General features: G+C 43.1%; 1 protein-coding gene across 1 annotated transcript in view; it reads left to right on the forward strand.

Annotated features, from left to right (window-relative positions):
• The first annotated feature begins 9,492 nt into the window (after nt 1-9,492).
• VAV3 (vav guanine nucleotide exchange factor 3) overlaps nt 9,493-16,731 on the forward strand; it is a 370,216-nt gene continuing 362,977 nt past the window's right edge. The window contains exon 1 of the mRNA XM_073592989.1: nt 9,493-10,514. Within this exon, the coding sequence (XP_073449090.1) occupies nt 10,311-10,514 (204 nt within the window). The 5' untranslated portion in view covers nt 9,493-10,310. The remainder of the gene's footprint in view (nt 10,515-16,731) is intronic.

Genomic DNA, 16,731 nt, shown 5'->3' on the forward strand with positions numbered 1-16,731 from the left:
ACAGAGTGGGCCCAAACCTGCTCTTCTGGGGTCCCTCCATGGTTCTCTCAGCTCTTCCCCACATCAGCTAACCCCTGGGAGAAGCGCTCTCCCGGGGGGTTACCTTGCGGGCGAGTTCCCGAGTCCAGCATTCGGTGTCCATAGACGCCGAATGCAGGACTCGGCCCTGCCCCCCCCCCCCCCCCCCCCCGGCGCTTGAGTCATTGGATTGACAGCAGCGGGAACAAATGGCTACGCTGCTATCAATCTATCCAATCAACAGCCGAGAACCCCGGGCAGAGAGACAGCGCGTCCCCGTGGGACAAGTTTGAGGGTTCAGGTAAGTAAAATGGGGGGGCTGGGGGGACCGGTCACTGACAGGTGTTTTTTCACCTTAATGCATAGGATGCATTAAGGTGAAAAACACAAACCTTTACAACCCATTTAACTGTTATTAAGCCCAAAAAGAAAAACTGATAGTATGACAGCTTACTAGTCGCTAGATGTGGCGGCTGCATTCGTTTTCATTTTTCACATTTACTTCTCCTAGGCTGACCATTATACTCTGCAGCGTTGTCACCCTAGGACAGGGAAAATATTAGAACTATATAAGACATCTGTTTCTACTTCATAACAGGGGGAGGTGTTTTGTAGTCCAGAGATAGCAGGGAACAATGATAACTGATAACAGTCCAGAGGCAGAGAGCTGAGGGAAGTTATCAGCTCACAAGATTTCCGGTTGGTAAACAGCTATTTGTTGTACTTGGCAAACAGGTATAATAAAATGCTTTCAATGTTATATTTAAGGGCTTATTCACATTGCCTGCACATTAAATGCACCTTTTTAGCATGCAGGCAGCTGTCAGTAATAATTGCAGCGCTCTATGGTGAGAGTCGTGAGATGCATCAGCAAATTGCACTGTTTATTATGGCAGGAGGCAATGTATTACTAAGCCACCATTGTGTATAGTGGCCAGAAGCCGGTAGCATTGTGCGCATGCGCAGAGAGGGGCGGGGGAGCCAATTCATTCCATGGTTGAGTCCTGCTTTAATGGTCCTGCAATCTATTTTTCATGAAGTAATTTCTCTCCATTTCCCCTCACTCCCGTTTGTATGGAACAAGCAGTGCACAAGAGCGGGTGGCTACATTTCTTCCTACAGCAGGACCATTAAGAATCAATATAGCCACCTCCAACAGGAAGTCAGAGAGCAATAAAAGGTACTTTTCTGAGTTCAAATGATTGTAAAGGTTTTTTTTGTAAAATAACAAACATGTTATACTTACCTGCTCTGAGCAGGAATATTGCACAGAACGGCCCCAAACTATGCCCCCATAGCTTCTTGCTATGGGGGCACACCTATGGGCTTCTATGGGCATGAACCCGATCTGGGCTGTGTGCACCTATTGACATACACAGTGTGGCTCAGCCCCACTCCCACTCTCTGACCACAGGATTTGATTCAGATAGCAGCAAGAGCCATTAGCTCTTGCTGCTGCCTCTGTGAGCAGAGAGAGAGAGAATATTACAGCTTAGCAATTATTAGATGTGATGGCTGCATTCATTTTCTTTTTCAGGCTTTGTTTTTTCTATTTTTTATCTGGTGGTCCAGCCAGCAAGTTGTTTTTCAAAAGAACAAGCTCTCTTGTAGATGTAGCGGTTATAGGGTTGAGACAAACCATTTACCACTGACAGGGATGCTTACAATAATCAGCTTTTATTCATTTGTGTAAAACCTTTACCCCAAAAGGAAAACTAGTATTAGTGTGGCATCAACTTGTTAGTGTATTTCAATCTACTAGTCCATTTAACACTCCCCACATACTGATAATACTGCTGTCCAAAGGTGCCCTGTGCTCCTTCATCCAGAGTGCGGCACTCTAACAGGAGGTGTGTTACTGGCCAGATCACCAAATGAGAACAGATGGGAAAAAAATGCTAAAAAAAGAAAACGAATGAAGCCACCACATCTGATGATTGGTAAGCTCCAATATATTACTTTTTGGGGTTTGGGTTTAATACTGCTGTGAGGTAAAAAAATAATGTCTAGCCTTTAGAACCACTTTAAAGTGTCACTAAAAACAAACTTTTTTTAAATTTTGGATAGAGTAAGGGAGGGTTATAACCCCTGTCAGTTCTTTTTTTTTTGCCCTCTGTGTAACATTGGGGGGATTTCCCTTCACTTCCTGTCCCACAGCCAAAACAGGACATGAGAGGAAATCCCTCCAGTGGGGGAATCCCTAGTTGTCACCAGAACTAATGTCCTTGTTGGAAGATTTTTCCTCTATTACTGTTCTGGTTACAATCCATAATGTGGGATTTTCTTTCACTTTCATTCTGGGTGATGACAGTAAACAGGATAAACATAATGCTGACACAGGCAGCAATAAAACCTGACAGGTGACCTAATCCCTCTCCACCTTATCTACAACTGAAATAAAAGTTTTGCCATTAGTTATACTTTAACTGATTCCCGCCCGCCGTATAGTAAAATGACGGATGGACAGGAGGACTCTCGTGGGAGGATGTCATATGAAGATGTACCATCACTGGGACACAGTGCATTACCGATCGTGGTAAAGAGCCTATGACGTGGATCTTTATCATGTGGTCAGCTGTATCCAATCACAGCTGATCACAGTGTAAACGGGAAATGCCCATACCTCCCAACATTTTAAGATACGAATGAGGGACACCTACTAACAAACGTAGGTAGCCATAGGACACGCCCCCTGCCCCACCCCCATAAAGGAGAATAAACCAAAAAAAAAAGTTAATTAAATCCACAAGAGCTTTTTTTATACCACTACTATTTCCTTATATTGGCTTTTAAAATGTACAAATGCAGCAATTTAGAATTGGACACTATACAAGTACACACTATACAGGCATATGCTTTGTTCCTATTTCATGTCTGAGGTTTACAACCACTTTAACCAATTGTCCTTGGGAAGATTTTACCCCCTTCATGACCAGAGCATTTTTTGCTATTCGACACTGCGCTACTTTAACTGGCAATTGCACAGTCATATAACACTGTAAGCAAATTGCGTTTATGTCATTTTTTTTCACACAAATATAGCTTTATTTTGGTGGTATTTGATTACCACTGGGTTTTTTTATTTTTTGAGATATAAACAAAAAAATACACACATTTTTATTGTTTTTTATTTTCTGCTATAAAACATACCCGATAAAAAAAAAATGAAAATATCGAATTTCTTCATGATCTTAGACCAAAATGTATTCTGCTACATGTCTGTGGTAAAAAAAAATCGCAATAATTTTAATTATATATATAATATAATTTTTGGTTTGCATGAAAGTTATAGCATCTGGTATAGATGCTGGAATTTATATATATATATATATATATATATATATATATATATATATATATATATATATATATATATATATATATAATATACAGGGCTTTTTTCAGGGGGAACTTGGTGGAACTCAGTTCCACCACCTCTGGCTCAGACCCTTTGGTGCCTGCTCACCACAATCACTTGTAAGCACAGAAGTCTCGTTTCTGTGTTTACAAGTGACGACTCTGCACTCTGTATGTAATGCAATCCTGGTATTTAATGCCCCTTTAAGACCCTCCTACTGTTTTTGTGAAATTTGACTGAACACGCCCACTATTAGATGTGATTTGGAGGGTGTGTGTAGGGGGAGGGGTTTTGTGGGGCCGTGGTTAAGTTCCAGCACCTATTGTTTAAGAAAAAAAGCCCTGCATATATATATATATATATATATATATATATATATATATATATATATATACAGTATCTCACAAAGTGAGTACACCCCTCACATTTTTGTAAATATTTTATTATATCTTTTCATGTGACAACACTGAAGAAATGACTAATAATAATAATAATAATAACTCAACACACAGCCATTAATGTCTGAACCACTGGCAACAAAAGTGAGTACACCCCTAAGTGAAAATGTCCAAATTGGGCCCAATTAGCCATTTTCCCTCCCCGGTGTCATGTGACTCTTTAGCGTTACAAGGTCTCAGGTGTGAATGGGGAGCGGGTGTGTTAAATTTGGTGTTATCACTCTCACTCTCTCATACTGGTCACCGGAAGTTCATCATGGCACCTCATGGCAAAGAGCTCTCTGAGGATCTTAAAAAAAGAATTGTTGCTCTACATAAAGATGGCCTAGGCTATAAGAAGATTGCCAAGACCCTGAAAGCACGGTGGCCAAGACCATACAGGACAGATTTCACTCAGAACAGGCTTTGCTAAGGTTGACCAAAGAAGTTGAGTGCACGTGTTCAGCGTCCTATCCAGAGGTTGTCTTTGGGAAAAAGACGTATGAGTGCTGCCAGCATTGCTGCAGAGGCTGAAGGGGTGGGGGCCTAGGCCATCTTTATATAGAGCAACAATTCTTTTTTTCAGATCCTGAGAGAGTTTGTTGCCATGACGTGCCATGTTGAAGTTCCAGTGACCAGTATGAGAGAGTGAGAGCGATAATACCAAATTTAACACACCTGCTCCCCATTTAAACCTGAGACCTTGTAACGCTAACGAGTCACATGACACAGAGGAGGGAAAATGGCGAATTGGGCCCAATTTGGACATTTTCACTTAGGGGTGTACTCACTTTTGTTGCCAGTGGTTCAGACATTAATGGCTGTGTGTTGAGTTATTTTGAGGGGACAACAAATTTACACTGTTATACAAGCTGTACACTCACTACTTTACACTGTAGCAAAGTGTCATTTCTTTGGTGTTGTCACATGAAAAGATATTATAGAATACTTACAAAAATGTGAAGGGTGTACTCACTTCTGTGAGATACTGTGTATATATATATATATATATATATATATATATATATATATATATATATTATACTAGTAATGGGGGTGATCAGTGACTCATAGTGAGACTGTGATAGTATGGCGGGCAAGCTGACACTAGCTGACACTAACTGACTAACTGACACTGATATTACCAGTGACACTAATACAGTAATCATTGCTAATACTATACACTGTCACTGAAACTAATGATACTGGGGCTGGATAGGGGTTAACATCTAGGGGCGATCAAAGGGTTAATCACTTGCCTACAGGGCACTTTTACCCCCTTCCTTCCCAGGCCAATTTTCAGCTTTCAGCGCTGTCACGCTTTGAAAGACAATCGTGCGGTCATGCAACACTGTACCCATATAAAATGTTTATCTTTTTTTTCACACAAATAGAGCTTTCTTTTGGTGGTATTGAATCAGCATTGTTTTTTTTTTTTTTTGCTAAACAAATGGAAAAAGACAGAAAATTTTGAAAAAAAAAAAATGTTCATAGTTTATTATAAAATTTTGCAAACAGGTAATTTTTCTCCTTCACTGATGTGTGCTGATGAGGCTGCATTGATGGTCACTGATAGGCTGCACTGATAGGTGGCACTGATGATGCAGCACTGATGGGCACTGATGGACTCTGATAGGCGGCATCAAAGGGCACTGATAGGTGGCACTGATAGGCGGCACTGATAGGCAGCACTGATAGGTGACATTGATTGGCAGGGTGCAGTGATTGGCAGCCCTGATGGGCACTGATTGACAGCACTGATGAGCACTGATTGGTAGCACTGGTGGGCACTGATGGGCACTGTTGGCACTCCACTGATAATCAGTGCCCTGCTTATCAGTGCCGATGTCCTTTTAACACAAGCCAGTTATTGGCTCTCTTCTTCTCTCAGCGTGAGGAAAGAAAAGCCAATAACCGGCTTGTGTTTACATCTGGGATCAGCTGTCATTGGATATAGCTGATCATTTGGTAAAGGGCCGCTGTGATTGGCCCTTTACCCTGATCTGTGATTGGCTGAGTGCGAAGGATGCCCATGTATGCTCTCCTGGCAAAGTAAGCCTGCACTGTAGCTGACTTTCAGGTATAGCGTGGGCAGGAAGTGGTTAAATATGTGCCTAACTATGTGTAATGTGTGTAATATGTGGTGCTTTTACTAAGCGTTCTTGCTGTTTTATTCCCTGATTTGCAGGGAATAAAAAAAAAGCAAGATCGCCTGTCAGTATTCGGAGCTCTGTGTTGTTTACAACACAGATCTCTCTTTCCTGATGTGACAGAGCCGATGAACGTCTGCCGGCAGTCAATCATTGGCCGGCACCAGCTGATCGGCTTGTGCTGTAACTAATCACAGAACAGCAGGGTTGCTGGGTGCGCAAGCACGCCCCCCACCCGGGAGATATCAGATACATGATCCAGCGCAGAGAGGTTTTCTTTGCTGCCATACATGTAAGTGAGATGTTCAGCAAGCAGTTAAAGTGGTTTTAAACCCATTACAACCACTTTAACCTACAGGTAAGCCTAGATTAAGGATTACCTGTAGGTGCAAGAAATATCTCCTAAACCTAAAAGGTTTAGGAGATATTTGCAGGAATAGCAGCACCGATGTCTACGGCGCATGCGCTGCAGACATCAGGTGGGCGCACTGAGCGTGCCGTTTCTAACAGCGATCATGCCATTAGTGGCGGCACCAGTGCGCATGCGCAGGAGTGACGTCATTGCGGCTCCGGCCAGTCACAGCGCGGGAGCCGCGATACCCGGAAGTCACTCCGGGATCGAAGGCGTCGGAGGAGGAGGCAAATGAGGGCCGATGCCGGGGCTTCGATCTCAGGTAAGTAATTCATAATGAACTAGTATGCTATGCATACTACATCTTAATGCCTTTGCCTTTTTTAAGAGGCTTTACTTCCTCTTTAAGAATACAAGCATGAAAATAATTTTTTTTAAAACCAGACTTGTCACTTTAATTGAAGTTGGATTTTTCTGCTTACTGTTTTTACAATGACACGAAACTCGGGTTTAAAAAGAAAATAAATCTATTCAAGAATTAATTCTTAAAGTGACACGAAAAGATAAAATTTGGGTTAAAAAAAAAAAGGTGTTATACTTACCTGCTCTGACCTTTACTGGCAGAAAAAAAAATGTTTTACTATCCATCGTTAAAAGAACAAGGGCAGAAGATTTAATTGATGGAAAGATGAACAAATGACTGAAGGTCCGCTTTAAGGTAAAAACATTTTGACTTTAGAACCACTTTAAACTAAAAAAGTCCCTTCTATTGCTCCTCCTCCAAATCTTCACATTTTTAAAAGAGGATAGATATTCCATACCTTTATAGGGGCAATATTTAATTTGGTTCAATTTAATCTCCTTTGACAGATACTGTTTTTCCCACTGTATGTAGGATTGTAGCCACCTTCTCTTGCTTGTTCCTGAGTGAGATGAACTATAGACTATAGGCTATGAGATTTGTAGCATGCACATAACCAGGGCCATCTTAATGAATGGGCACTGCCCAGGGGCCCAGGTGCATTGGGGGCCCATGATCAGGGCCCAGTAAAGGAGGGGGGTTGAGGAGCTGCAGTGGCGATTTGGCCACTCATGCCGCTCTTCTTTGACAGGAGTAAATGTCACTCTTGTCAGATGTAGAGGGGCATTGTTATGTGGACACCTGATGTAAGGGGGTACTGTGATGGGGACACCTGACGTATGGGGGGTGCTGTGATGGGGGGCACCTGATGTAAGGGGGGTGCTGTGATGGGGACACCTGATGTATGGGGACACTGTGATGGGGGGCAACTGGTGTAAGGGGGCACTGTTATGGGGACATCTGATGTAAGGGGGTACTGTGATGGGGACACCTGATGTATGGGGACACTGTGATGGGGGCACCTGATATAATGGGACACTGTGATGGGGGGGCAACTGATGTAAGGGGGCACTGTTATGGGGACACCTGATGTAATGGAACACTGTGATGGAGGGGGGCAACTGGTGTAAGGGGACATTGTGATGGGGGAACCTGATGTATATGAACACACACTTGATGCAGGCTGGTAGGGGCCCCCTAGTGCATTACTTTGCCCAGGGGCCCATGATGCTTAACCCCTTCAGATCCGTGCTATAGCCGAATGATGGCTACAGCGCGGACCTACTTTACCGGGAGGCGGTCAATAGACGTCCTTCACTTTGCATGCGGCGCGTGCTGTGATCACCGAGTCAATGATACTCGGGTCCCAGCCCCTTACCACGTGATCAGCTGTCAGCCAATGACAGCTGATCATGTGATGTAAACAGAAGATCTGTAATAATTTTTTTACGAGGAGAAAAAAAAGATGATCACCGACTTCTGTGCAAGGGACATCGGTCCCGAAGAGGAAGATGCACAGCCATCTCATCTGTGCCCACTAGTGCTGCCTGACAGTGCCACGAATCAGTGCCCACCAGTGCATAACAGTGCCACCTATCAATGCCCATGAGTGCCACCTATCAATGCCCACCAGTGGTTCCAATCAGTGCCACCTAGCAGTGCTGCCTATCAGTGTCACCTACCAGTGTCGATCAGTGCCCATCACTGCCATCCATCAGTGCCCATCACTGCCACCTATCAGTGCCAGCTATCAATGCTACCTATCAGAGCCACCTATTAGTGCCCTTCAGTGCCACCCATCAGTGCCACCCATTAGTGCCACCTCTCAGTGCCCACAAATGCTACCTATCAGTGGCCACCAGTGCCACCCCATCAGTGCCGCCTTAGTGCCCATCAATGCAGCCTATCGGTGCCCATCAGTGCAGCCTCATCAGCATACATCAATGAAGGGGAAAAATAACCAGTTTGCAAAATTTAATAACAAAATATAAAACAGTTTTGTATTTTTTTTTAACAAAAAATAAAAAACCCAGAGGTGATCAAATACCACCAAAAGAAAGCTCTATTTGTGGGAAAAAAATTATAAAAATCTCATTTGGGTACAGTGTTGTATAACCGCGCAATTGTCGTTCAAAGAGTGACAGCGCTAAAAGCTGAAAATTGGTCTGGGCAGGAGGGGGGTTTAAATGCCCAGTAAGCAAGTGGTTAATATGGCCTGGCACAGAAGCCCACAACCAATGGGCACTGCATGTTCTAGACAAATAAAAGTGATGGGTTCAGGAGCTCACAGAGGATGTTACAAGGAGGCAGAAAACACAATAAGACCATTTCACACTGAAGGTGATTTACAGGTGTTATAGCACTCAAAATAGCGCCTGTAAAGTGCCTCTCACGCCCCCCCAGTATAAAAGCCTGAGAGCTTTTGGAAAAAAAGTCCTGCAAGCGGCATCTTTGGGGTGGTGGGGGATCGGTGTACACAGCGCTCCTACAACGCCCCCGCCATTGAAATCAATGGGCAGCGCCGCGTTTAACCCCTTCTTTGGGGTTAAAAGCGCCCCCGCTCCCATCCGCACAGCGCCGCTAAAACGAGCATTGCTTTATCGTTACCGTCAGTGTGAAAGGGGTCTAAGGAACAATTTCCTGAAAAGTAGACTGCAGGACCATTAAGTAGTGGATGTGGATGGATTCTATGTGAAGAATAATGACATGCTAAGAGAAATAAAGAGATGTTGTCTCCCCAGAAGGTCACTTCCTCCAGTGAGATGGCACAGCCTCCATTCCTTCCAGAGGACAATGTCAAGTCTTTCTGCTGGTGGTGACACCACGACGTACATATCTGTGGCCATCATCATCCTCTTCCTCCTCCCCCCTCCCCCTCTCATAGCACACTATGCAATGACAGGTAGTGGCACATCCAGCAGCACGCCGAGCCGCGCATGCGCCAATTTTGGGGCTGCAGCCCTGGGCAGAGCTGGATAGAGGCGAGGGGGGGATAGCAGGAGATCCAGAGATCGGAGACGGGGTGATAGAAGGGGGATCACCGGAGATCGGAGAGGGGGGCATGGAGCAGGCAGGATACAAAGGGAAGGAGATAAAGTAAAAGAGGAGACTGAGAAAGTGTCAGCAGAGCCGGGGACACGCTGGATGGAAGCGGGGAGATCGGAGGGCTCAGGAGGAGGTTGTAGAGATCTGACAGCTGTGTGGCCATGTGTACAGCACCCCATCCTCAGGACAGCACTACATAACCCTGCCAGGCTGTCCTCAGCACTGTGCACCTATCAGGAGGCTGCTGTGTGATCTGCTGGAGTCTCCTGTCCTTCTAGCACCATGATCTCAGCTGAAGATGACACTGGACATTGTCACCATAGGAGAGGTGAGTGACCCTACCCCAAGGATCCTACACCTCCAATCACTCTGATCATGTCTGTCCTTCCTTCCATCCATGGACTGCACTCTTCATTTATTCTCAGGAAGGCTGATTGTCTACAAAGCTGAACTTTGATGCTGTCCTGAAGTCAGGTCCGCCCCATCTCACTATAGACCAGCGATCGTTTGCTGGGAGCCCAAAACTTGTTCATTCATCCTCCAGTATTCTAGTATTGCACTAGCACTTTTACTCTTTGCACTTGCCATCATGGAGCCTTGGAGACAGTGTGCCCAGTGGCTGATCCGATGTAAAGTGCTACCTCCCAACCACAGGGTGACCTGGGACACGGCGCAGGTCTTCGACCTGGCCCAGACCCTCCGAGATGGGGTGCTACTATGTCAACTGCTCAAGAACCTGCAGCCCAGCTCCGTCAACCTGAAGGAGATCAACCTACGACCTCAGATGTCTCAGGTCAGTGCGCCATGTCAACCTTCTTAAAGTAATTCACTAACATCATACTTTACACATATATGTGATGAAACAATCTAACAATATACTACAATGTAATCATCTGATACATTAGTAGAGCTACAAGTGAGGCGCTGGATCCAGGTCTTTGGATAGCAGATAAACAGGGCTTACTTTAAGATTTTGGCAGCTTGCTAACAAAGTGGGGTTCCCTCCGGGAATACCCAATCTGAAAAAGTCTATGGGGGGGATTTACTAAAGCTGGAGCACTCAGAATCTGGTGCAGTTGTACATGGTATCCAATCAGCTTCTAGCTTCAGCTTGTTCAATTAAGCTTTGGCAATAAAACCTGGAAGCTGATTGGTTTCTATGCAAAGTTGCACCAAATTTTGCACTCTCCAGTTTTAGTAAATAACCCCTTATATATAGCTGACCCAGAAGGAGCATAAAAACACACACATTGTTGAGAGTCCGAGGTGTTTTATTTATTCTGCAAGGGACAAAAGGGAAAACCATAGGCTAGTAACTCATTCTGGGTTGTTTTATTGGCTCCCAAAATGCATTGGAAGCCTATTGTTTTTTCTGTTATCTCTTGTGAAACAAATAAAATACCTTTGGAATCCCAACTCAGCGATATATAGATATAAGTAAGTTGTCAGAATTCAAAAACATTTCAGTTGTGTTATTTTATGTAGCAGGCCTTTTTACATCATTAGGAATGACATTCAGAAACAGAGGAGAATCATCAAGCTACACTTGAACTCTATTAAATATGCATATCTAAGTATACATACTAAGTAGGAACGTCTAAATAATGGCTGGTGTGATATTATCAATGGGGCGATGTATGTACATATGTAACCAACATACTACATAGGAAGGATCTTCAATTATATGTTAATAAATAATAGCTGGTGTGATAATATCAATGGGGCGATGTATGTACATATGTAACCAACATACTACATAGGAAGGATCTTTAATTATATGTTAATAAATAATAGCTAGTGCGATAATATCAATGGGGCGATGTATGTACATATGTAACCAACATACTACATAGGAAGTGTCTTCAATTAAATGTTAATAAATAATGGCCGATGCTATATTATAAATGGGATGATGTAACCAAAATACTACATAGGAAGGATCTTCAATTATATGTTAATAAATAATGGCCATTGCTATATTATAAATGGGATGGTGTATGTACATATGTAACCAAAATACTACATAGGAAGGATCTTTAATGATATGTTAATAAATAATGGCTGATGCTATATTATCAATGGGATGATGTATTCACATAACAAGTGGTGGATATGTTCATGCAGAGTTCAGGAGTTAGGACCATCTAGGAATTACTAGTTAGTTTTATGTGGTTTCAATTCACAAAAAAAGATAAGACTTTAACAAAGGCTAGTTGATCTTTTTCGGCTTATTGGCTACTCTCCTGGGATTTGAGTAACCCTGTATATTGGATGTATTTATTAACGCGGAGAAAAGATCACCCGTCTACCTTCTTCAATAACAACAGATGACAGGTGGTAATCATCTGATTTGGCCACATTTTGGACAGATTTATGAAACCATATTTCCGCTGGTCATCTTGTGTTAGGGCCAGTTCACACCAGATGCAGTTCCGTGGGCTTTTTTTCTGCACTAAAAATGCATGCACAGTGTTTTCCATGTATTCCAATGGCTCTAGTTCACACAAGTGCAGCCAGTTCCAGTTTCCGGTCAGTTTCTGCATCGGAAACTGACTGAAACTGACTGCACTGGTGTGAACTAAAGCCATTGGAATACATTGTGCATGCATTTTTAGGGCCAGTTCACACCACAAAAATGCACTCATACTTTCTGGATCAGTTTTTGCTTACAGTTCACACCACATGCAGTTCCAGTGCATCTTTGATACAATTTTCTAGGTTCCAGTACAGTTCTGTGCAGAAAAAATGCAGCATGCTCTACTTTTTTTTTCCTGCATCGGAAACTGACCGGAGACTGACTGCACTGGTGTGAACTAGAGCCATTGGAATACATGGAAAACACTGTGCATGCATTTTTAGGCTGGATTCACACCTATGCATTTTTAGTGCTTTTTGCATTTTGCAGATTTGCACTACAGAACATGTTCCATAGAAAACCATGTTACATGGAATGCAGTGCAAATCTGCAAAATGCAAAAAGCACTAAAAATGCATAGGTGTGAATCCAGCCTTAGTGCAGAAAAACAGCGCACAGAACACTAGGAGGCCTGAGCACATTTGGCCCCGCAAAGTGCAGTGATTGATTAAGTTTGATTGCTCTGTACTGTGCTGGAAATAGAAATGACCTTGTTTTAAATACTCCAGGGCTGTCATCCTTGTCCTTCCTTCACTACCTGGTGAGTCTTTGACTTGAAAAAAGCATGTGCATATCATTTATCAGTGCATGTGCCTGCTACAGGTCCAAATTCATTAAATAATGTGGACCAATGGTAACTTTGCTAACACCAAAGCACGCACTTTCAAAAACAAATCCACATAGAAACATGGAAACATGTTAGTTCAAATAAGCAATGCTAAAAGCAGTGGTGCTTTGCAAGGTGCTATAACCAGGAGCAACTGACCACATATAATCTGACTACAGTGCTGTAATAACTTCACTATAGTAATTGGATTGGTTGCTATATAGGCCACATGTGTCAAACACAAGGCCTGCGGGCCGAATCCGGCCCGCCAGGCCATTTCATGCGGTCCTCACACCTCTCCTGCAGCTGCGGAACCCCCTCATCTCTGCCCCACCTCGTCTCATCAGTCGACAGTAGGAAGGAGGACAGAACTCCTCCGCCAGATACTGCACTTCTTAATGCAGCCGCAGAGAGGCTTGTCTCTGTCACCCCTCTGGCTCAGCAGTCAGCAGCAGAGAGAAGGACAGAACTTCCCCTACAGATCCTGCACCTCTCTGTGCAGTTATAGCTCCTCGTCTCCGTGTCCCCTTATCTCAGCAATCAGCAGACTCTGGCAGCTGACTCCAGCCCTCTTCTGGTCCTCCTCCAGACCCTACACTTTCTGCTTCCCAGCTCCTTCCCAGCTTCTTCCCGGCAGCAGCACATGCAATACGAGGGAGGTGGGGGACTATTGTCTTCTGATGGTGGGGTGCTCTTAAAACCTGATGTAAGGGGGGTGTTCTGGACATCTAGTCTTACAGAAACATCCGGCCGATTGAGGACAACCATAATGCAGATGTGACTCGCAATGAAATTGAGGTTGACACCCCTGCTATAGGATGTCGCACTTCATCATTGTTATTTACTTTGTCCATTTTTTATTATTTGGTATAATAATATCCTTTTTATGATGTGTTTGCGTAAGCATTGTATGAAAACATTGGATCTCTATGACAGTGCTTCCCAACCTTTTTTCAGTCAAGGCACCCTTTAAAATTATTGAGGCACCCCATTTTAAAATGTAAAAACCTAAACTAATAGTTTTACATAACACAGCAACATCCACTCAAGAAGGACACCCAGCATTAGAGGTGATTTATTCTTACAAAGAAAATACACCTTGGCACACTGGTACTGACTAGTATTCCAGGGTTTCCCTTCTGCCTCAATTTCTATCCCTTAGCCTGGGTTCACACTGTCGCGACTCCTGTGCGACTTTATATCCGAAATCCCTTCCTGACTTCATCGTGACTTGCATACAACTACTTTAACAGAAGTCAATGCAAGTCGTATTGAAGTTGCACCAAAAGTAGTGCAGGAACTTTTTTCTAAGTCGCACCGATTAGAACGGTTCCATCGCCGGTAATGGGGCGCGACCTGTCATTTGACTTTGAACTGTCAAATCGCATGACAAGTCACGGCAGTGGGAACCGGGGGCTCAGTGAGCTAATGTGAGCCAATTCTGATGGAGAGAGGCCGGGAAGGGACAAACAAGGATTCAGGCACCGGCGTACTCCTTATAAACCAAATGACATCCTCAGTTGTTGGGATACCAGTGGCTGTCCCAGACAGTGCCCAAGGTTGTGATTCTGCACAATAAAACCTGTGGCTTCGTGTGACAAAAACACAGGCTTGGTCTACTCGCTTGCCCGTTTTTAAGCAATTTGGGGCAATTTTTAGACATGTTGCCAAGGCATCCCTGAAAGACCCAGAAGGCACCCTGATTGAGAAAGGCTGCTCTATGACATTGTTTTGCATAGTATAATATAATTTATGGCAGTCAGTAAATCCCTGTACATTTTCCATTATCATGAGTACAGAACAATGTTGTGGCCCTCAGTCTGAGTATATATGACTGCTGGTCAGCCTCTGTATGAGTCCATATTTGGTCAATGCACTAAGAATGAACACTGCCTTTATAGTAGGCTTCCTATTGATGCTTTGTATCTACACACTGATAATCAGCATGCGGTATTGTTTACTGATACAGAACACGCGGTATTGTTTACTGATACCGAACATAATGAGCTCACTGTATTCAGCAACTGTGCTGAGCTTCATAGTAAGGCTAATTACTACAATCTGTATTGTATATTGATGGACACTGAGCATGCTTTGTGTTTATATCATTTGCACTCATCCGTGTTCTAATAGTTTCTACACCATGACACTTGAGTATAGATTGAATAGTACAGTAACAATGTAGTAGGAGTGAAGATTTCTTTGCATTTTCAGAAAGATCATTAAAAGTTAAAAAGAACTTTGTATAGGATTGTGTAGATAGTATTTTCTGTGCAATAAACATTGGCAAGAGGCAACACCGCTGTATTTCTAAATACATAATATGACACATGAGGCTAGATCTGAAATAATCAAATGCTGTAAGAGGCACTGCTATTTCAGCTGTGTTTCCTTCTGGTGGGCGGTGGGGTGAAAACGGTCAGTTGGGGGGTGTGTTCCATCATGGAGGATGTCATTGCTGAATGGCTCAGCCTGATGTCAGTATTTGTGTTCATCGGGTGATGCAGTCACTAGGAGGCTCAGGCATGCAGCCATTCACCAAAGATATAGGCTTATTGATTATGGCATTGCAAGGAACAATGAGGATTTGTAAATAGCTGTATTAACCCATAATAGCCACCGCATTCACTGTATTCGTCATATTAAGGATACGTTATTTCTGATCCTCCTCTAATGAATTATTGCACTTTGCTGATTGCCCTATAGAATACATTCAACAATTTAAAGTATTTGAAGTAGCTACTGAAAATTACTGTATTTAAGTGTTAATTAAAAACTCTCAATGAACAATACAATTAGTCGTCCACAGCCCTATGTTGGTAGAGACTTGAGCAGAGGAACTCTCTCTGTACAGTATAATATAGGAAGTGGTTTGGTTGACTGCACTTAACCCTGTGTGTCGTCATAGGCTTTGCAACACAATACAGATGCTTAAAGGAAACACAACTTCAGAGAAATACAGGGGATGTCATCAACTACCTTTTTCTAAAAATGTTAGTTATCTGCTTGTCTCTGGCCTTAATATTTGCCCAGAACAAGCATGTGACAAAGTTACATACAGTAGGTTGAAAAGATGCAAACCTATATAGGTCAACCAGACCAAAAAGATAAGAAATACAGAACCCTATACCTATAGTTGATCCAGAAGACATATCTTCTGAACAGGCTAGAACATATCTATTGAACTGGCCAGAACATATCTACTGAGCTGGCCAGAACATATCTACTGGGCTGGCCAGAACATATCTACTGAGCTGGGCAGAACATATCTACTGGGCTGGACAAAACATATCTACTTAGATAGCCAGAACATATCTAACTAGCTGGCTAGGCCATATCTACTGAGCTGGGCAGAACATATCTACTGAGCTGGGCAGAACATATCTACTGAGCTGGGCAAAACATACAAGGCTTCTTCAAAAAGTTTCCACACTTTTTTTGTTTCAAAAGTTTTATTGAGTTTTAACAAAAAACACAAACAACAGACAATGACTGATATGCAGTACAGAATCAGATTAAAAAGAGTCATCCAGTGAGTCTATATGACAGCGTAGGAAAAATACGTAAACCCAGTTTGATTCCAGAGAAATTTATGATGAATTCACGGAGTACATGCATAAAAGATGTTGCAGTCAAATTGATACAGACCTATTTTCCCTTACGAGAATGAGCAGTAGTTAGGCTGTAAAACATGGGATATAACAGGCTTAATTTAGGACACTGGCTGGCTTGGTAAAGGCTGATAACATACTTACGTGAGTGTCTCAA

This window comes from Aquarana catesbeiana, linkage group LG07 (genome assembly GCF_042186555.1).
Source record: "Aquarana catesbeiana isolate 2022-GZ linkage group LG07, ASM4218655v1, whole genome shotgun sequence".
In the NCBI taxonomy this organism is placed as follows: Eukaryota; Metazoa; Chordata; class Amphibia; order Anura; family Ranidae; genus Aquarana; species Aquarana catesbeiana.